At 39.5% G+C, this 22,987-nt stretch overlaps 1 protein-coding gene across 1 annotated transcript in view; it reads left to right on the forward strand.

The window, feature by feature from the left end:
- The window catches only part of LOC127658270 (ephrin-A3-like), an 85,671-nt gene that overhangs the window by 56,897 nt on the left and 5,787 nt on the right, over positions 1–22,987 (forward strand). Inside the window, exons 2-3 of the mRNA XM_052147470.1 lie at positions 19,757–20,043; positions 21,973–22,038. Of these exons, the coding sequence (XP_052003430.1) occupies positions 19,757–20,043; positions 21,973–22,038 (353 nt within the window). The remainder of the gene's footprint in view (positions 1–19,756; positions 20,044–21,972; positions 22,039–22,987) is intronic.

The raw sequence follows: 22,987 nt of genomic DNA on the forward strand, positions 1-22,987 counted from the left end.
GGTGTGGGACTATCTGTCTGCCGAACAATGGAACATGAGGAGAGTGATCAGGAAAAAAGTTTGGAAACAATCACTATTTTTTGCAGAAATTACACACTTCAGCTTTGAGACATTATTTAATATGTCTATTAAGCTGTTTTCCACATGATATAGTTGTCTGGTCCCACATTGTAGATGAAATCAGGCTTTACACATTGTAGGCGATACAATCCCTACTCTTTTGGTTTTGATTCCACACGTCCACATCTTTCATGTGAGAAGATGCAACATTAGATCTGTGGGAGAGCAGTAAGGTTAATGGAAACATACACACTTACAACTGAGCCTTGCATGCCATTTGCTCATGCTCACTTGTCTTTGGACTAACTATGCTCTGACTAGAAGAGAGAGATCATGAAATAGATTCTGACACAGTGAACTGGACACACTCACATTTCTTTACATTAATGATTTACCTGAAGTATGTAAAGATGTAAATATTCAGTTATATGCAGATGATGTAGTTATTTATATCCATGCAAAGAATTTTGAAAAAGCATCGATTACTTTGACCTCTGCTATGACTAATGTACAGGATTGGCTTATTAGGTCAGGTTTAATATTGAACACAAAAAAATCTGTGTGTATGATGTTTTCAAAACGGTTAGTAGAGATGACGCATTCAAATGTATTTATGGGAGGAGAGGAAATAGAAGTTGTGAAAGAGTTTAAGTATCTTGGAGTTACTTTAGATTCTACTCTCACTTTTAAAAGCCATGTAAAAAAGTTGTCTAATATTGTGAAATTTAATTTAAAGAATTTTAGGTATATTAGGTCCTTTTTGACAGTTGGTGCTGCAAGAGTGGATTTATATTCAATGATTTTTTCACATATGCAGTATTGCTTCAGTAGTTGGTCTTTCACGAGTAACTCAATTCTTAAGTCCATAGAAATACTGTATAAGAAGGCGATAAAAGTGTTTGATAAAAAAACCCTTTCATTTCACCACTGTAATATAAATAAGAAACATAATCTATTGAGTTTTGAAAATTTTAATTTTTTTAATTATGCGTGCTTTGTTTATAAGGTCTGCCATGGCCTTGCTCCACCTCCATTGAAGGAGTTTATTAAACAGAGGGGAGATTGTGGTATTGGTACCAGGTCTGTCAGTAGAGGGGACTGGGAAGTACCAAATAGGCGAACATCCTTTGGCCAGAAAGTTTTATCAGTGATAGGGAGCAAATATTTTAATAGTTTGCCACAGTCAATACGACAATGTTCTACTTATCACACTTTTAAAGAACATCTTAAGAAGTGGCTTATGAAAAATCAAGTGTGTAAACATTTTTCTTAGTAATTTTTGTGATGTGTTTTTATGTATTGTGTTTTTTAGTTGAGTCTTGTGTATAGTGAGTATTTGTTATTTGTGTGTACCTGCCTAGGGACTAGAGGTCAACCGATTAATCGGCCGATTTTTAGCATTTTTTACATAATCGGCATCGGCCAATATCCAAGTATATCAAGCCGATTATTAGGCAGGCGCATCTGTGGGCAGCCTACTGTTGTTGTGGAACACGTGTTCGACGCACGCTGCCATTAGAGTCATTTTCCAGCAGAGTGAGCAGACCTCATTCAGTGCCTAAGGAAGGAGCTAAGTTCCTTGGAGAAAACAGTAAGGACTAAATTTGTATAACTTCTTTATATTTAATTAAAAACTTTTGATATTTTACCGTCAACTTCCAGAAAAAATGCGACATGACATTCGGCTACTTTGGATATTGATAGCGTAGATGAAGTTGCATTATCACAGCAGAAGGGTGGCTATCATGTCACAATAAGGAAGCAAGAATTTTGCAATTACAGACAGTGAATCTGAGACTTTTATTTGTTCTGTTTGTGTGTCTTATATTTGAGAGGGTTGTCACTCAATGCTGATAAATAAGTAATAAAAATATACCAACGCAGTATAGGCTATTGAAGGACTGGCTTTGGTAAGCTCGGACTTTATCGGTTCTGCTGTCGGTACTGGAGAAATTAAGAAAATACATTTATTATTGCTATAAAGAGAAATTTATTTTATCTCGCCAGCCATTTCTAAGTATAATAATATGAAACCATTCGTCTGTGATGCAATTGAGCTAGAGAGAGTCAGAGAGAGCGAGAGAGATCTCGTGCACAGCGAGCACAACACAGCCCTGCTAAATGAGTGACAGAACTAAACATTCAAACGTAGCCTGGTTTAGATCTGTGATATTAGTCTGATTTTATTTTATATTTCACCTTCCAAAGATTATAAAATGAATATTTATACATAGCTAAGCCGCATTCTGTCTAGCACAACTTCCTTCCCTTCACAGCGGTGCACTGACATTTCTCCCTAAAACTCAAACTTAACGTCAGAATCAGCACGATCGGTGATTGTTGTAAAATGCAGTCCAGCTACTGTTGCTAAATTGCGGGACGCGTTTAATAATAAAAAGAGCGCAAGAGATACCATTCCCAAGGTACCAGACCACAACGAGACAAGCAAACTATAGGCTACTTTGGGTTTCATGTGCGCATCTAAACGATCAAATATACACAAAAATATGTCTAAACGACCGGCTTGGAGATTCACTTAAACACAGTTTATGTCTTAAATGGACGTAGTTATGGAAATAGTTGGGGAGAAAATATGCTGCATCAGGAGCCTATTAGATCTGAACTCGTTCTTAAAGGGGAAGCTGTCTATTAAACATGTGACGATTGAGCCATTGCGAATCAAACAACAAAAGCCAAAGAGAAAATCACTTACAGCTCTTGAATGAATAACTTCTGCATTAATAAGCATTAATCTATCTATGATAAACTATGCAGTGTTATTTTACAATTGATTACTAGATTATTAGATTTCTTTTTAGACAACACCTGAACAGTAATGTTAGTAGACCTTCCTGAAATTAAATCACTGTGCCTATATAACGTTTATATTTGTGTAATATATATATATATATCTAACAAAAATAACCGTTAAAGTACCGGATCGATAAGCAGTATCGGTAAGATTGTAATACCATTAAAACCTTAACGATACCCATCCCAAGTTATGCCTGTGCTTCTCTTGGATGCTCTGAATATTGGATTACGTGTCTGGATTGCCCCTTAATTAAAGCTGCATTTGGATCTCAACCTTCGTGTCTTGGAGCAGTTCGTAACACCTGCTTTATTTATTTAATATATTTGTTATACATTATTTATACAATATGTTTTTACATTATACATTTTTTATTTAAATGCCAAGTGTTCAATAAATGTATTTGTTGAGAAATTTTGTCTATCTTAAGTAATTATTTGTGTTACATTTTATCTTTCAAATAAAAGGTTGAAATAAGAGGTTAAAAACAAGCACATATCGGCCAAATATCGGCCAAAATAAATCGGCTGACCCGGATTTCAAAAGATCGGCATCGGCCTGAAAAAAAAACAATATCGGTCGACCTCTGCTAGGGACTACGGAGGTAAATTAGCAATACTGCTATAATCCGGCTTGTTTACATCTTGTATTCTGTACAAATGTTCATCAACATGCTTTGTCCCTATCAAATATTAGAAACTCACTCACTCTTACTGCACCTATTGTTGGACCGAGAGCTGCCCATGGAAACAGTGCAGGCTGAGACCTGTGTAAATAGACCCATCCATCCCAGTGTGAGTGCGAGTGAAAAGGTAGTTTAATGATGATCCTGCATATGTGTGTGTGTGTGTGTGTGTGTGTGTGTGGGCTCGGGTTCAGAGAAAGCTCTTTTAGAGCGGGTACTTGAGACCATTACACTACTTCAATCTGCTCCTCTTTTAACCGCTGTATTGATTCTCCGTAAGAGCCTCCAAACTACCAATATTCAGGGCTGTAAACATGCCACACAGTGTGTGTGCATTTGTGTGTACATGTGATGATGTAGTAGGGTTCATTTGGGATCAATGTGGAGGTCCAAGGTTAATGTTTTGAAAATACAGCTCAATTAAGGTGTGCAGGTTTGCTGATTTTTTTTACTAGAGAACAGACAATTGAGAGTGTTTTGGAGATTAACTGAAACTGTGAAGTTCAAGATTAAATGAGTGTCTTTATTTACTCTGTCTTTATTTGGTATTCAGCACCTTGATCACACTTAAGAGCATCTACACACTAGAGAAACATTGCCAGAGTGTTTGGAATATATGTGTAAGATTCAATTTCACGGTGTGAAAAGAGGGCCAGTTTTACATAAAGCATCAATAACGCTAATTTTATTTTTGCAAACAAAACTGTGTCACTTTAAGGTTTTTTAAAGTTGAAGTTGTATTTAACTTGACACAGTGTCTAAAAACATGCTGCTCCTATGTAAAACATTGAACAGTTATGTGCTACAGACAAAGACGTCCATCTAGCACATGTTTACAGCACATCATTTTCAGAGTTTTTTGCTCAGTATCCATTGAAATCAGTGGAGTTACAGCATTCTCCAATTCCCTGAGGCTGGAAACATTCTCTATGAAAATATGTAATTGGTTTTAGCTATGCAAACTTGCATTTTTGCAATTCAAAATGTGTCATACCTCATCTGATAACCCAACACAAGTACATGTTACATTCTTAGCAACATTAGCATAAGGGGCTGTTCATTTTAACTTAGCACAGCATTTACAAAAACCTGCTGCTCTTACAGTATGTGAGAAATGGAAAAAACACCATGATGTGACGCAATGGTCAAAGATGTCCTTTTAGCGCATGTTTACATAGAAAAACAAGTACAAACAGAGCAGATGCATGGAAAAACTTGTGTGGTGTGAACAGCACCAAAATTGTCATCTTCTACAAACAGTTTTCTCTTTCAGTCATGGCAGCTCAACAATTAAAGACAAACATGCAACGTTAGCTTAAGTCAATATGGTAATAGCAAGCTTCCTGAATAAATGGCCCAGACATTTGTAGGTAATGCCCTGGCCTGTTGAGTACTAACGGTTTGTTACCACCAGAGCAACACAAGAAAGATGGCTAAGCATGGCCTTACATTCATCGTATTACTCTTAAAGGAATATTTCGGGTTCAATGCAAGTTAAGCTCATTGACAGCATTTGTGGATAATGTTGATTACCACAAAAATACATTTTGACTCGTCCCTCCTTTTCTTAAAGGTGGGGTATGTGATTTGCAAAACGGCCGGCAGATTTTGAAAATACACAACTCTAAGGTCCTACCTTCTCTCCTCCAACGCTGGCCCTGACTCCACCCATTCGAAAAACATGGACGCGCAATCATGCACGAGCGAAAACTCAGATGCGCAGTGTTCTAGCAGTGTTCTAGACTCACTAGTCAAACAGTGCATTCACCTGTCAGACAATTTTTCAGAGCAAATTGTTGACACAGCAGGAGGAGGGGTTCGCATACCACTCTTGAAAGGTGTAGAGCTGATTTTCTCATTACTGTAAAAAAAAAAGAACATAGCCAGCCCTGGCATCTGTACAGCGGTCTTCTATTCAAAACAGGATTCATAGAAATGTGGAACAACCCCACTAGCACTATAAAAGCTCTATTCTCCATACATAAATACAATCGCTTCCTGTTACTGGGTCACGAGCTTTGAGTATGCGCATCGAACGGGACACGCGCGCCAGGGTGGTGGGGGAGGGGGCATGGTACGACCGTTTGATTGACACATTTTCTGTCCAATGATTCTAGATGGTCTTGAAAATGATCGGCTGGAGTTTTTCGAGTCCTGCCCGTTCCACAGATGATTAAATTGCTTAATTTTCATTTCAGTGCTTCTAATTTACAGCCAGTAAGTGGGTTAGGAATAGGATTTCAAGTTATTTTGAAAAAATGGTCAAAAAAGAAAATCACATACCCCACCTTTAAATAAAAAAAGCAAACATCGAGGTTACAGTGAGGCACTTACAATGGAAGTAAATGTGGCTCTGTAGCAATTTCGAAACAGTGATCTGTTTGTTAGAACATCCCAATAAGGCCAACATAGCAAAATTAGTCCAACCAATTGCATGAGACCCTAATTGTTTTCTTTACATCATCTAGTTTTACTTTATTTTTCTTTGAGGTTTGTTGAGGTCTGTGGGTAAAAATTTTTTATAAAGCTTTTTTAAGTAAGATTTCCAAATTTAGCCACACTGAAGTGATATTTCTGATTTGGGGGTTTCAGTGATTTGTTTTATATTTGTTTTGTTTTCTAATGTTAGATAAAGAAGCCAATGTTTCAAATATATGATTAAGGTTGTTTTTTATAATTTATAGCATTAATGTCTGGGGTGAAATCAGTGGACATAAAATCATCCAGCATTTTAAATAAAATAGAATTGTTCATGTTTTCTTTGAATTGTTCAAGGTTGGATTGGTTCCATTTAAGTTTAGGTTTCAAAGGAAATTTCTCTCTCTCTCTCTCTCTCTCTCTCTCTCTCTCTGTCCCTCTTCTGTCTCAATAGCAAGCTTTCTGAATAAATGGCCCAGACATTTGTAGGTAATGCCCTGGCCTGTTGAGTACTAACGGTTTGTTACCACCAGAGCAACACAAGAAAGATGGCTAAGCATGGCCTTACATTCATCGTATTACTCTTAAAGGAATATTTCGGGTTCAATACAAGTTAAGCTCATTGACAGCATTTGTGGTATAATGTTGATTACCACAAAAATCCATTTTTTGGAGGGTTTAATGGTAGAAATTTGAAGCTTATAATTTTATAAAAGCACTTATATTAATTATTTTGTTAAAACTAATGTGTTATTTCAGATGTAAAGTTGTTTAAATGGTCATTTTTACAGTCATTTTGGGGTTTGTTGAGATTACATTGTCATGGCAACTAAATTGTCAAATTGGCTATAACTTTACACAGGAAAGGTTAGTGAGTAATTTTGTCACACTAAAATCATGTCACACTCATATTGTGTTTTGTGGCTAAACTTTTGAAAAATTTAGTATTTTCACTTTCAAAAATTGGCCCCATTCACTTTCATTTTTAGTGTACACTGTAACAGATTTTCCTCTTTTTTTTTTAAGAAAAGGTGGCAAAATACATTTTTCTGGTAATCAATATTTTGCCACAATTGCTGTTGATTGAGCTTAGTTGAACCCAGAATGTTTCTTTAATCCTCATTTCAGTCATGTTTTTGTCCATTGTCACCAATACCAATGCACTCCTTTTACCTTTTAGCCAGACGGAAATGTCCTCTCTCTCTTCTGTAGTGTCCTGTTTCACCTTCTCTTTCTCTAACTGTGCCACATTCTCACTTCTGTTTCTGTGGTCTGTTGCTTCATTTTTATTTCTCCTCTTCCTCATCCCTTAATTCCTCCCCTTCACTTCCCTGAATGTGTTCATCCATCTCTGTCTGTTTTTCATCATCTTTCTCCTTGAGACATGTGCGCACAGTCAATGCTAATTCAATTTTAATTCATGACACATGGCCTGTGCTGAAGTCAAAACCCCTTAGAATGGAACCCGTGAATCAGATCACTGCTTCACCCTGTCTCTCTCTCTCTCTCTCTCTCTCTCTCTCTCTCTCTCTCTCTCTCTCTCTCTCTCTCTCTCTCTCTAAGTTTCAGATCAATTCAATTCAGCTTTATTGGCATGACAATTGGAGTATAGTATTGCCAAAGCATTTTAAGGTTATGTAAATACAAACTGTTATTGATAAGGTAATAATACAAAAATAAATACAACAATTAGTATTAATAAAAAAAATAACATTTAAATACTAAGAATAATTAAATAGAATAGAAAGACATATATATACAAAATAGGAGAATATACACAATATAAATTAAATGTATACATTGAATTAGTTATGTCTAAAATGTAAATGGCAGACACATATTTAGCAGCTAGTGTGACCTGTTGTTGTCCTTTCCAAGTATATAGAGGAATTTCTCTGTATCACCGAGTATAAGGAATGATGGATTCAGTGTTTGAAATATGGGGGAAAACATTTCTCTCGCAGTGTGGTGCTTGGGACAGATGGCACTTTTGTGGTTCTATTTAGGGCTGAATACTTTTGGTGTTTGTTTTGGAGGTCAAATTAAATTTGTAATGTTTTATCATGGGTATCTTTTAGATTTTTCTCAATGTCTTTAACATTGATTTTAGGGTTGTACCTGGAGTCAATCATGGGTTGAATTTTATTAACTAAATTAAGAGCCAGTGTATTTAGAGGATGAGACACTGGAGGGATCTCACTGACGAGGAGGGCTTTATATTTTATAGACTCAGGATCATACTGATGGAGGTGATTCCAGAATTAAACAGATCTCATCTGTATTTCAATGTTTAGTTAATATAAGCCTAATTCAGTCCTGCAGATGGTATTGGAAGTGCCTGTGCCTCAAAAATATTCTTTGCAAATGCCAACAAAATATTTTCTACTACAGTTTTATAACAGTTTTGAAAATGTAAGACTGGTCCCCAAATTTCACATCCATATAATAGAATTGCTTTAATGACTGAGTTGTATAATTTAATCCATGTTTTAATTGGTAATTTCATATGACCGAATCGTGATTTAATTGCATGAAATGCCCTCCGAGCCTTTTCACTCAATGCTTTTACAGCCAGACTGAAACCATTACATAATTTTTGAGGTAACCATCAGTTTTAAAACATAAATGAGACAATTTTTGTTACACAGTGACTGTAAGGAGGTATAGAGCTATCATATTAATGTTAATAGAATAGCCTTCAGAATTTAGTCTTTCAACTTTTTAAGAAGAAGACATGTTTGAGCTGACATTGAAATCTGTCAGCAGTTGCAAGCACACACACACACACACACACACACACAAAGACACATATATATCGTTTCATCTTCATTGCTCCGAGGGGAGCTGTGTTCAGTAAACTTATTTAACTTGCAGTAAAGAGAGCGAGGGAGTCAAAGAAAGATTCAAAGGAAGTGAGAGAGAGAGAGAGAGAGAGTGAGTGAGAGAGAGAGTCATATCTTCATTGTTGTTCAGAAGATAGAGGAATAAACAACAGTGCGTGTGTGTTTGTGTGTGTGTGTGTGTGTGTGTGTGTGTGTGTGTGTGTGTGTGTGTGTGTGTGTGTGTGTCCGGTTCTTTGGTCTCTGTGCAGACGTGACTGAAAAGAAAATCGAAAAAGGCCAGACTGAACTGATATATTGGAGGGGATGAAATACTGTGTATTGAAAATCATATCCGCACCCTCTGTTTAATAAATAAACTCTCCAGGGTTGTTTTAAAACTTTACGTGCTATCGACAAATGCCGGAAAGTGGCACTGTGAATAAGTGTAAGTTTATTTGTAGCATTAGTACAGTTCAAAACAGCTCAAACTCACCATCAGAGTGGTGACATTGAGTGACTGCATGGATATAGAGAGAGAAAGGAAGAGAAAAATGGTACGGAGAGACGTGAGATGTAGAGAATGAGCCACAGAGGGAGTGAAGGCGAGAAGGAAGACAAGACAGAGAGATTGGTTGGTTTCTAATTGCCTGTGGCAAATGGGCTTTGAAACGAGGGGAAGTGAGTGGAGGTGTGTTTGATTTACACTCTCTCACACCCACACATACACACTGGTGATGGTGAGTTGAGCAGTGATGAGGTCAGCTTTGAGAGCAGGTAACAGCAGTAGCCGAACGCTTCCTCGCCTACACATATCAATTCCTTAGCAAATTTAAAACCAGACACACTCAGCAATGTCTTTCTCACTCTTTCTCGTTCTTTTAGCTGAAACACAAACCCAGGCGTTAGACAAAGTTTGGTTAATTAAGATCTGCAGCCTGTTTCAAGAAACCCCTTAAGTTAAAAAATAAATACAAATCCCTTACTGGCAAAAGCCTAACTAAGAGTTTTCTTAACCAAATGTAACCCTTTGCAACTGGGCTTGTTCTGAACTTCAAGAGTGTTTGGCTGCAAAGAGAAGAACTGCGTTCAGTAAATGTATCATGGTCCATCCATCCATCCATCTTCAACCGCTTATCCGAAGTCGGGTCGCGGGGCAGCTGCTCCAGCAGGGGGCCCCAAACTTCCCTATCCCGAGCCACATTAACCAGCTCTGACTGGGCGACCCCAAGGTGTTCCCAGGCCAGTGTGGAGATGTAATCTCTCCACCTAGTCCTGGGTCTTCCCCGAGGCCTCCTCCCAGCTGGACGTGCCTGAAACACCTCCCTAGGGAGGCGGCCAGGGGGCATCCTTACCAGATGCCCAAACCACCTCAACTGACTCCTTTCAACGCAAAGGAGCAGCGGCTCTACTCCGAGCTCCTCACGGATGACTGAGCTCCTCACCCTATCTCTAAGGGAGAAGCCCGCCACCCTTCTGAGGAAGCCCATTTCGGCCGCTTGTACTCGCGACCTAGTTCTTTCGGTCATGACCCAACCTTCATGACCATAGGTGAGGGTAGGAACAAAAATTGACCGGTAGATCGAGAGCTTTGCCTTTCGGCTCAGCTCCCTTTTCGTGACAACGGTGCGATAGAGCGAGTGCAATACCGCCCCTGCTGCCCCGACTCTCCGGCCAACCTCCCGCTCCATTGTCCCCTCACTCGTGAACAAGACCCCGAGATACTTGAACTCCTTCACTTGGGGCAAAACCTCATTCCCTACCTGGAGTACGCACTCCATCGGTTTCCTGCTGAGAAATGTATCATGGTGTGGAGGTTTATTATGCTTTTATTTATAATGGTTCATTATGGTTCATTTTGCTTTGAAGTTCTAGTTTGAGTTTTAATAGTAGTCGGGGGGGGGGTCTTTTCTATATTATTCAAAGATAGTCTAAAATAAGGCTTTTGAGATTAACTAAATCTGTATGTCTTCATGTATAGTTTTATTGGGTTTTTCTTTCATACTATAGTGCACATTTACAGATCTTATTAAGAGTAGTGTCATATTAAATTTCATCAATGGCATGCACGATATTAAGCTGTTTTGAGGTAGATCATATCTAGCACTCAATTTCTGGAGTTTACTGAAATGTTTTGATAAGATTTTGGTTCAGTGTTTCTTTAGCTGAGCGATCAACACCAATTTAAATAAAACAACATTGAAGACACTGTATTCTATGTTTCTATCCCTCACAGTCTTATTTTCATTCTTTTAAAAAATTTAATATGCCACTTCTTTGAACAAGGTTCCTAGTTTTAGGTTAGATTATGTTATTTTGGTAACTCTCATTTAATTTTTGAATTCATAAGCTGCTAGTTTTTGTCTTTATAAGTTTTTGTTAACTGTAATAGATGGTCCAATTTTATGCTGATCAGCCACAACATTAAAACTACTGGCAGATGAAGTGAATAACATGTATTATCTTGTTACAATGGCACCTGTCAAGGGGTGGGATTTATTAGGCAGCAAGTGAACAGTCAGTTCTTGAATTTCATGTGTTGGAAGCAGGAAAAAGGGGCAAGCGTAAGGATCTGAGCGATTTTGATAAGGGCCAAATTGTGATGGCTAGACGACTGGGTCAGAACATCTCCAAAACGGCAGGTCTTGTGGGGTGTTCCCTGTATGCAGTGGTAATACCTACCAAAAGTGGTCCAAGGAAGGACAACCGGTTAACCGGAAACAGGGTCAGTGCTGAAGGCTCACTCAATTGCGTGGGGAATGAAGGCTAGCCCGTCTTGTCCGATCCCACAGAAGAGCTACGGTAGCACAAATTGCTGAAAAACTTAATGCTGGCCATGATAGAAAGGTGTCTGAACACACAGTGCATCGCAGCTTTCTTTGTATGGGGCTGCATACCTGAAGCTGCAGAGTGCCAATGCTGACCCCTGTCCACCACCAAAAGTGCCTACAATGGGCATTTGAGAGTCAGAACTGGACCATGGAGCAATGGAAAAAGGTGGTCTGGTCTGATGAATCATGTTCATGTCTGGTCATGTTTTCTTTTAGATCATGTGGACGGCCGAGTGCATGTGCTTCATTTACCTGTGGAAGAGATGGCATCAGGATGTACCATGGGAAGAAGGCAGGCCAGCAGAGGCAGTGTGATGCTCTGGGCAATGTTCTGCTGGGAAATTTTGGGTGCTGGCATTTCATGTGGATGTTACTTTGACACGTACCACCTACCTAAAGATTGTTGCAGACCACGTACGCCCTTTCATGGCAATGGTATTCCATGATGGCAGTGGCCTCTTGAATGGTTTGAGGAACATAACAAAGAGTTCAAGGTGTTTAATTGACCTCCAAATTCCCCAGATCTCAGTCCGATTGAACATCTATGGGATGTGCTGGACAAACAAGTCTGATCCATGGATGCCCTACCTCGCAACTTACAGAACTAGGATCTGCTGCTAACGTCTTGGTGCCAGATACCACAGGACACCTTCAGAGGTCTTGTGGAGTCCATGCCTCGACGGATCAGATCTGTTTTGGTGGCACAAGGGAGACCTAGATGATATTAGGCAGGTGGTTTTAATGTTGTGGTTGATCGTGTATATTAGGTGTCTTTAACTACTACTAACGTTAAAATACATAAAATACAATGTATTTATTTTGTAACTACATGTTGTTCTGCATATTTCTCACAAGATACAAATTTGCTGATACTGAGGTTAAGGTACATGAAGGTTTTGGAGTAGTTGTAGGGTTAGGGGTTGGGTTTAGGGTTGGGGTAGGGTTAGTTGTAAGGTTAACAGTATGATTACAAATGTAACTGAATGCAGATATTTCAAATGCAGCAACACATATGTACATAATAAGTACAAGGTATCAAATTCTTAAGTTCAAAGTATTTAAATATTTCTAATATAAATTGGTCCTAATAACCTTTGGTGGGGCATATTTGAAATTGCATGAGTATGTAAGCCAGTGCCAGAGGCTGTATAATGTCACTGAATTTAATAATATGTCAATAATTCACCACTGTTGAGAAGGAAAGAGATGACGAGTGAAGAGAAAATTAGAGAGAGAGAGAGTAAGAAAGAGAGAGAGAAGATGAGGCAGAACAGAAGTATTTGACTGAATAATTAGCAGAGAGAACAAAGAAAAAGGAAGACTTATAAAAATTGCAACCTGTTGTAACATCTCTTATAAAGATATTATTTTGATTTGCCCATTCATGAGCGATATGATGAGTCAGAGAGAGGGAGAGCATCATCTAGATTCATTATGGTGCTGCCCTGTGGCCTGTGTTCTCATATGTGAATATTGAATTAGGAGGAGAAATGGCCTCACAGGCTCATACACACACTCACACACACACACAAACACAAACACACACACACGTTTGTTTTTCTATCATAGTGGGAATTTTCCATTGACTTCTAGTGATTTTATGTCAGGGCATATTAATAGGGTATATTAAGTTTTACTATCCTTGTTGTCATTCGAAGCCTGACCTACAAATACATATTTTCTTAATTTAATTAATTAATACCATATACCTCTATTTTTTTATATAAAGCTAATTATAATTATTATAGAGTCTCTAGACTAACCCTAACCTTTCCCTTATAAGAACATTTTTTGTTTTGAATCATTTTTCCAAGTGAGGATGCCCCCAAATGTCCCCAAGGGGAGATTATGTCATATTGAACTCTTTTCTGGAGACAATATAAGTACATACACACACTCCAGCAAACATATGTGTATATGCTTTGGTCTGAATGTTATTAAACACTCTTACTTTTACTCCACCGTCATCAGTGAATCAGCAGGTGTCCTTTATACAACTCGGCATGTGTGTGTTTGTGTGTGTTAATGCAAACCTCACATGTTTTGTCAACTGTTCACAGGACAGATGCTCTCCTTTAATTAAACGGATTGAGGGGGTTAATTAGAAGAACAGAAAAGAACAGCAAGGGAAGCCAAGTGAGCTGCTGTTTCTCCTGTGGTGCTGATTCAGCTCTGCAATCTCTCTCTCTCTCTCTCTCTCTCTCTCTCTCTCTCTCTCATTACACATATGAGCTGTAGGCACAATTTTCCGGTGTCAACAGTAAGACATTTTCTGTGAGGTGCATTGCAATGTTAGATTTCTTTGTGTGTACTTGCAACATTTGATTAATGAAGTGAATTTAAATGCTTATAGGAGCAAGTAGTATTATTGCTATTCTTCTTTTACGTTTCTTGTAGGGGCTTGGCCTCTTTTCTCTCTCTCTCTCTCTCTCTCTCTCTCTCTCTCTCTCTCTCTCCCCACCTGGTAGTACTCTATTGACATTGATCTGAGCCTTGATCTTGCTCTAACCTGCTGTCCCAAAATCTCTTACTGCCTAGCTCAGCAGCTTGCATCCTGCACTCACACACCCCATGCTGTCTGTAGTATACCCATACAAACAGATTAGCATGTGAATCTCATAAACTCTCACAGAAATCTATTTATTAAAAAAAAAATAAATAAAAAAAAAAAAAAATATATATATATATATATATATATATATATATATATATATATATATATCAAATAGAGAGTTAATAACTCTGAGCTGAGGAGAAAGTGTTCCAGTCCATTTTAAATTCTCCAGAATTATTTTTAATTATTTGTAATCTCCCACAGTAGTGTTAACATTTCTTTCCTTCATCAACCCCCTAGTGGACATTAACACAACTGCAAAACTTCAACCACCTACTATGTAATCCCTAATCAGTGCTCTGGTCAACTACAAAGATTTAATGTGTAAAACAGTGATTAAGAGTGTTGTTGTTTTAGGTGTTTAAGTTTTTTGTTGAACTCAGTTCCTTCTCTTCTATGGTATTTTATGTAGTTTATTCTGAAAATGCTAAAGAGATATACTTGAAATCTAAGTGACACTCTATCTATCTGTCTGTCTGTCTGTCTGTCTGTCTGTCTGTCTGTATGTCTGTCTGTCTGTCTGTCTGTCTGTCTGTCTGTCTGTCTAGTGACAATAGTAGCTTATACCAACAAAGTTACCACAGTTTTATTGTAATTGCAAAAAGTAAAACAGCTAATTTTTTCATCTTACAACCAATACATGTATTTGCTATGAAATTTATATTTTTTTCTGTTTGCTATTTGAAATTAATTACCAACACCATCATTAGCATAAAAGACAGAACTGAGATTGAGTGAGTGAGTGAGTGAGTGAGTGAGTGAGTGAGTGAGTGAGTGAGGATCAGAAGGGAGTGTGAATGGGGAGAGGCATAAAAGCAGCGTTTTTGATCTTCATTCAATAATTGAATTATAATCTCCCTGGAGAAGTGACCTAGAACTGAGCAGAAGAAACTAATATTCAGTTGAATAGCTACATACTGACACCCGCTGGTCTGTAATTGTTATTGCAGCAAAGGCAGCGTGTTTCCCGCCAACCTTCTCTTTTAATGGCGTGACATTGACAAATGAGTGCAGTGAAGAGGTGACAGCATTTGGGTTTTGGAATTCTGACACTTAGAACCTTTGGAGCAGTGGAACTTTCTAGCTGTGAGGTCGTCTGACACTCCCCTGAGATCAACATTTACACCTCTGGTCAACATTTACACTCCTGGCAGTTCATATACATTACTCGTACATTACTCGTACAATGTTACACACATACATCACCTCATATGCTGAATGATAAAACTCAATGGCTGTGCACTGGAGCAGTACAACAATATTACAACAGGTCCCAACACAGCCGTCTCTCATAACTTATTCAAGCTTGTACTGATTCTGCCTGAACCTCAGCCCAAACAACATACATCTATCATCATGTGAAAACACATTCTAAGTGTGTAATTTCTGTGTTTTCCAAAAATGCACCATTGTTTGGACCAAAAAATTGTTAAAGGCTTTTTGAAAAAAGAGATTGTTTGAAAGATTTATATAGGTATACCGGTACTAAAAAAAGGACTTATTTATTTATATGTTTCATAATAATAAATAATAAATCATAATACTTCTGAAAACATGAATTTGATCACAGGAGTCACATGGATTACTTTTATGCTGCCTTCATATGCTTTTTGGAGCTTTAAAGTTCTGGTCACCATTTACTTGCATTGTATGGACCTACAGCTGAGATTTGTGTATATATATATATATATATATATATATATATATATATATATATATATTATTATTATTATTATTATTATTATTATTAAGCAGAAGAAAGGCATAAACATCTGGGATGGCATGAGGGTAATTTATGAGATCATTAAAATTTTTGGGCGAACTACCCCTTTATCAACATCCCAAACTATGTGTGTGTGTGTGTGTGTGTGTGTAATGGATTCCATAATAACTACCTGCTTTGCCCTTTGTAATAGTTATACTGTAAGTGAAGATTAATTATCTATAAAAGAGTGCTCCACTCGGATCATCGGAGCATTTCCTCTCACCCTGTAAAAGAGAGGCCAGGAGGGTCTGTAAACTGAAAGGAATTCTTTTGTCATTTGTGAATGTGAATGTTGAATGTGAAATCACTTGCACCCGACCTCTTGCCATTTTAAATCTGATTTGCTTGACTTATTTTGAACGTGAGAGCATTTGTATTTGCTCTCACATTCAGCTTTTCTGTTGGAGAAAGAAAATTATTATTTTGCTCAATTGTATCCTGTTCTCTGGTGCCAACCTGTGTGGTTTCAGCAGCCATCCATTCAGCTAACATTTAAAAACATTTTGCAGCACGTCAAAGCTAGGAGTCTAGTAGTATTTGAGGAGATATAATGAAATGTGATAAGAGAAGACAGCAGTGTTCTGTAGTGTGACATTCTGTACATTATCTAAAACTATTTTGTGGTTTGTTTGTTTTTGTTAGCTAAATTATCATGCATGTTAACATTTTCAAGACTATTAATTGAAGAATCTGCATGGAACATCTGTTCCCCTTCTGTCACTCACTCAACATTGTGTTGAATGAAGTGACACAAAGGGTCTTCCTTGGGAGCCTCGCGTACCTCTGAACTTGAGAAAAGGACAATGAGAAATTGACAGAATCCACCTCCGGACATAGGGGTACATCTGTTAGTCAGATTTTTTCTTCGGAGCCGAGCGGTTGTGCAACAGCAAGCTGAGTTCACTGCTGTTCCACTCACCTCTACTGGCAAGAAGCACTGCTGTTGGATTCCAGCTGACGTTCTCTCTCTCTGCATGCTGTGCAGTCCACGTCCCTGAGCACTTTGACAGCACTTTCACTGCCTAAAAGAGCGTTTTCCCCTCCTAAAAGAGTTTGTTTCTCTAAAAAAGTTTGAGTTTTCACTCATAAAAGAGCAATACACAGACAGGTGTTGAACGTCCTTTTCAGGACGCATCTTTTTGAAGATGCCCTTCCGCCTCTGTGTAGTTCCTGTGGTCAATATCTCTCCAAGACCGTCGCCCACAGACACAGCCTCTTGTGCCTCAGCAGCAATCACATTGAGGCAGCATTTGTGGATGATTTATGCACTCACTGTGAGAACATGACCATGGCAGTGTTGCGGTCGCGGCTCTCCTTCCTCAAGGTGAATGCCACTTCAGCTGCCCATCCGCGTCGCTCCTTCTTCCCATGGGATTGAGGATGACCCAGCTGGCGATGAAGGCGATTTGGGGATGACGACAGGCTCGGTTTCACCGGGCAAATCACCACGAACTACCTGCCCCCCAATACGCTCGCTCGCTTCCGTCCAAGCTCGGGATGAGTCCGACTCGCCTGACGGCCAGCCGGCATTCTCCCTTGAGCCCCCGGAATTGGATGATGACATCACCGCTGCATCGGAGAGCGTCCAGGCGTCTGACGCAGAGGACTCGACTGGGCTGCCGCCTTTGGGCTAGCCCGCCCAGTCTATGCTTGCCTGGGCTGCTGTGAGCGTGGTCTGGAACCATTCGTCCTCCCCACAGCCTTCGCATCTCGACGACTGGTACCTCGGCTCGGGGCGCCGCTCACAGCCATGCCCTGACAGGCAGCTCTGCCTCAACCTAGGCCCAGCTCTCATCCACAGCGTCAAGCATCTCGCAGGCAGCGCACGTCCCCCGTCTCCAGGACCCCTTCCAGGACCAGGAAAGCTCTGAATTGCTACTGAGACGGGCGACCCATTCAGTTAGACGTTTGCTCCGGAGCTGGTACAAAAAACGGGAGAACTTTTCTTACATTATTTTCATTTGCCGCACCACCTTCGGGCTGAGAGCACGACTCTGCTTCTCAAGGATGTGATAGAGCCTGTCCCTCCAGCCGAGATGAGGTAGGGTTTCTACAGCCCTTACTTCATCATACCCAAAAAAGGTGGCAGGTTGCTACCAATCTTGGACTTGCGAGTTCTCAACCGGGCCTTACATAAACTCCTTGTGAAAATGCTCACAAAGAAACAGATTATAAGCTGAGTTCGACAGCCAGATTGGTTCGCGGTGGTAGACCTGAAAGATGCGTACTTCCACGTCTCTATCTTGCCTCGACACCGACCCTTCCTTCTCTTTTCTCGGCATGGAGTTAGACTCAGTCTCAATGACAGTGCGCCTCATCAACGAGCGCGTGCAGTCAGTGCTCAGGTGCCTTGCACTCTTCGAGCCCGGCACACCGTTTCCTATCAAACAATTCTAGAGGCTCCTAGAGGCCGCGGCACATACCGTGTGATAATCACCCCCTCCTGCCATCAGACTTCCAACCCTTGGACAGACCTCTGTTTTCTGCAAAGGGCATGCTGCCGCTGGCTCCTGGACAGGGCCCCGGCTGCATTGGCACATCAACTGCCTAGAGTTGCTGGCTGTATTCCTTGCCCTGCGGAAAGTTCTCCTGCTGATTCGGGGCAAGCACATCTTGATCCGTTCAGACAGCACCGCGACGGTAGCGTACATAAATCGTCAAGGTGGTGTGCGCTCTTGTTATATGTCATATGTCGCCCAACATCTCCCCCTTTGGAGTCAGCAGTGACTCAGGTCGCTGCGCACCACTCATATCCCTGGCAACCGCAACAGGACGGTGGACTCGCTTTCGTGACAGGTTTCACCCAGAGGAGAGTGGAGGCTCCACTCCCAGGTGGTCCAGCTGATTTGGGACCGATTTTGCATGGCACAGATAGATCTCTTTGCCTCCCAGGACAACTCCCACTGCCTGCTCTGGTACTCCCTGACAGAAGCCCATCTCAGGACAGACACACTGGCACACAGCTGGCCCCAGGGGCTGTGCAAGTATGCATTTCCCCCAGTGAGCCTTCTTGCACTGGTGCTGTGAAAGGTCAGGGAGGATGAGGAACAGGTCACCTTGGTGGCTCCTTATTGGCCCACCCGGACCTAGTTCTCGGATCTTATGCTCCTCGTGACAGCAACTCCCTGGAAAATTCCCCTGAGGAGGGACCTTCATTCTCAGGGACGGGGCACCCACGCCCAGACCTCTGGAACCTCCATGTCTGGCCCCTGGATGGGACGCGGAAGATCTAAGTGATCTACCACCTGCAGTCGTAGACATGATCAACCAAGAAAGAGATCCCTCCACCAGACAACTGTACGCCCTGAAGTGGCGCTTGTTCGTGAATTGGTGTTCTTCCCTATCCGAAGACACGTAGAGATACGCAGTTTGTCAGTGCTTTCATTCCTGCAGGAGAGGCTGGAGGGGAGGCTGTCCCCCTCCACCATGAAGGTGTATGTAGCCGCTATCGCAGCCCACCACAACGCAGTAGATGACAAGTCCTTGGGTAAGCAAGACTTGATTATCAGGTTCCTTATGACCTTAACACTCTATGCGAGAGACATAGAGAGAGAAAAGGCCACGGCTGCCGGGCTTGCTCCCATGCTATTCATGCAATGCTTATTTCTGAACATATTCTTCTATTTGAATTGTAGGTGGATGTGTGTTTTTTTGCATAACAAATATGCTCCATTTGGCAACTTTGTTTTGTCTCAATTTTAAACAATTACTGACCGTTATTGTTTGTGTTTTGTGTTTTTCTCTGTCTTCAGACTTCGTAAGGAGGGCTACACAGTGCAGGTGAATGTGAATGATTATCTGGATATCTACTGTCCTCACTACAACAGTAGTCAGAGGGGCGTAGCAGAGCAGTACGTGCTCTACATGGTCAGTTATCGTGGCTACCGCACGTGTGACCCACAGCTGGGCTTCAAACGATGGGAGTGTAACCGCCCCCACGCACCCCATGCACCAATCAAATTCTCTGAAAAGTTCCAGCGCTACAGCGCCTTTTCACTCGGCTATGAGTTTCATGTTGGCCAGGAGTATTATTACATCTGTGAGTATAAATTGTGCTTTAAATCTCCTATATACACAAAATTACCAAGTCCATGATGATTTGTAACACAGCTGTACATTACTGTTTTTGGATGAATCTCACGAAAACAGTCAAAAGCAAGTCCATCAAAAGGAGAAATAAGAAATCATATTTTTTACTATTAAGATATTTTGTTTTTCATTGTGACGTGAAAAACCTTGACATGTTTTTGTGAGTTTCACCTATTTGTTGAACACGTGACAGTTTATTACACAATACACAGGTATTTCAGATATTACTGTATCTTTAAAGGAATATTCCGGGTTCAATACAAGTTAAGCATAATCGACAGCATTTGTGGCATAATGTTGACTACCAAAACTTGTGCCATCCTTTTCTTGAAAAACAACAAAAATCTGGATTGCAGTGAGTAAGGTTGCTACCGTATGAGGTTTTCACAGTATGATGACCGTCTCAGAAAATATCACAGTTTCAAAACAGATGAAGTAATTAAAACAGAAGGGTTTTTTTGGTTGAACAAATACTTTATTATAATTGAAACTTTAAACAATTTTTTATGGAAGTATGTGTAAAAAAGTCTCCCTTTTGAAAATAAATAAGAAAGCTGTACATCTACCGTTTGAACAAAAGAAATTAGGAGGAAAAAAGGAGCAGGACCTTTAAAAAAAGAAATCTCTCTTTAGAAATAAATAAATCAAACTGTACTTAAAAGGGAGAGAAAAAAGTGCAGGACATTTTTGTTACTATTTTCCTGAGATCACATTATCATAGCAGCATGTATTTCTTGATTTTCTTTCAGGCCATGTTATTATGGAGAAATGTACACATTTTGAGATTTTCTACAAAAATGTCAAAATGCTATAATTGCTCAAATACTTGTGAAAATTCTACTAAAATTAACTACTAAATGAAAAATAACACCAGCGGTGTGAGCTTTTAAATAATGTCCTATGATTATTAACAATTAAAATACTGTAGGTGCATGACAGCTCCTGTCTGTACCTTTAACTCACACACTTATGTCAGTCACTTATGTTTTTTCAGTACTATAGATAAGCAAATGTACATGGTATGATAACCGTCAATTTTCATATCATGGTATACAGTGAAACCGGTATACCGCTGCAACTCTAGCAGTGTGGCACTTACGTTCTACAATGGAAGTGAATGGGGCCATTCCATAAATGTTGAAATACTCAATGTTTCAAAAAGATAGCGATAAGATCTACAAGATGCATGTTAACATGATTTGTGTGTGATAAAATTGCTGTGTAAATTTTCTGTGTAAAATTATGTCCAATTTTACAACTTTGTTGCCACAACAGTGTAATGCCGTAAGCCTTAAACCACTAAAATGACTGTAAAAACAATGGTTTAAACAAATTTACAGGTCATATAATACACAAGTTCAAACAGAAGAATTAATGTAAGCACTTTTATAAAATGATAAGCTTCACATTTCTGCCTTTTAAACCCTCCAAAAATTGGCCCCATTGTAAGAGACTCACTGTAACACTGATTTTTGCTTTATCTAAAGAAAAGGAGGTATGAGTTGAAATTTTATTCAATATAACTATATTCAGTAATAAAATTATTTGCCACAAATGCTGTTGATTGAGCTTAAATGTAATGGATCCTGGAATAGTCATTTAAGTACATATTGAATTTAGCTATACACATTACATGTGTTGGTACATTAAGCATGATATTTCACCTGTACTGCAATAACCAAGCATACTCAATAATATATCTGTAAGTACCTTATGCATTCAATATAATATAAGATACCGTAATCCAACAGTATAAGCATCTTACTGCATACTAAATACTTGTATTATGACTTAAGCTTTTCTGTGGAGTGGAATACTATAGTTCAACCATAGCAATGTTCTGGTTAACAAATGACTGACATTTCCTATTTTGTTGTAGCCACACCCACTCATCACCACAGCCGCAGCTGCCTGAGACTAAGAGTGTATGTGTGCTGCTCAACAGGTATCGACCTCTATTTGTCTATCATCCATCAATTCATCATTCTATCCATCCATCATTCCATCTTCCATTCATCAATTCATCATTTCATCCATTAATTGATCCGCCATACAGCCTAATTGTGAAGTGTACTTAGTCCATGTTTCTTAAAACCCTACAATCTGTCTTTGTTTTGATTCCGTTTTTCCAGGTGCTGTCAGGATTCGTGTACTCTAACTGTCAGTTTGCTGGCACTAAGTGTTATTTTAACGCTTTACCCTCATCTCTCCCAATTTTTAATTTTTTTCAATTTTAGAAGTACTTTATTGGCATGATTGTGTTTACATACAATATTGCCAAAGCATTAATACCCAAAACAGATAATGACAAGACAAATAATAATGATAAGATAGAATTAAAATAAGGTGCCAGGTAATGAATCAAATAAAATAAAAACTATAATAACAATATACAATATAAAATAAAATATGCATTTAACACAACATTATGAACATAAGTAAATAAAAGTACTGTGAATGAAGTACATTAAGGCAGTAATTGGTTTCTGAGGATGTGCAGCTCAAAAATGAATTTAGCTGCAACTGACGCATGATGGTCCTCCCCAGTAACACCAGCATCTGATCTGTTTCTGCCAAACTGGAAAACTGTGGCATGAGGTTTGAGAGTTTGTGGAGGTATTTCTCTCTCACCTCTGTAAATTTCTCACAGTGAAGGAGAAAGTGTGTCTCTGTCTCGACCTCACCCGTGTCACAGTGAGCACAGACTCGTTCTTCCTTTATAAGCCATGTTTGTCTGTGTCGGCCTTTTTCTATGGCCAGACTTTGATCACTGAGTCTGAGTCTCTCTGTCTCGCTCTCTCTCTCTCTCATTGTCAGTACTCATGTTCATTAATAATATTCCAGCCCAGTTTGTGTGTGGGTGTGTGTGTGTGTGTGTGTGCATGCATGTGAAA

This window comes from Xyrauchen texanus, chromosome 17 (assembly GCF_025860055.1).
Source record: "Xyrauchen texanus isolate HMW12.3.18 chromosome 17, RBS_HiC_50CHRs, whole genome shotgun sequence".
Taxonomy (NCBI): Eukaryota; Metazoa; Chordata; class Actinopteri; order Cypriniformes; family Catostomidae; genus Xyrauchen; species Xyrauchen texanus.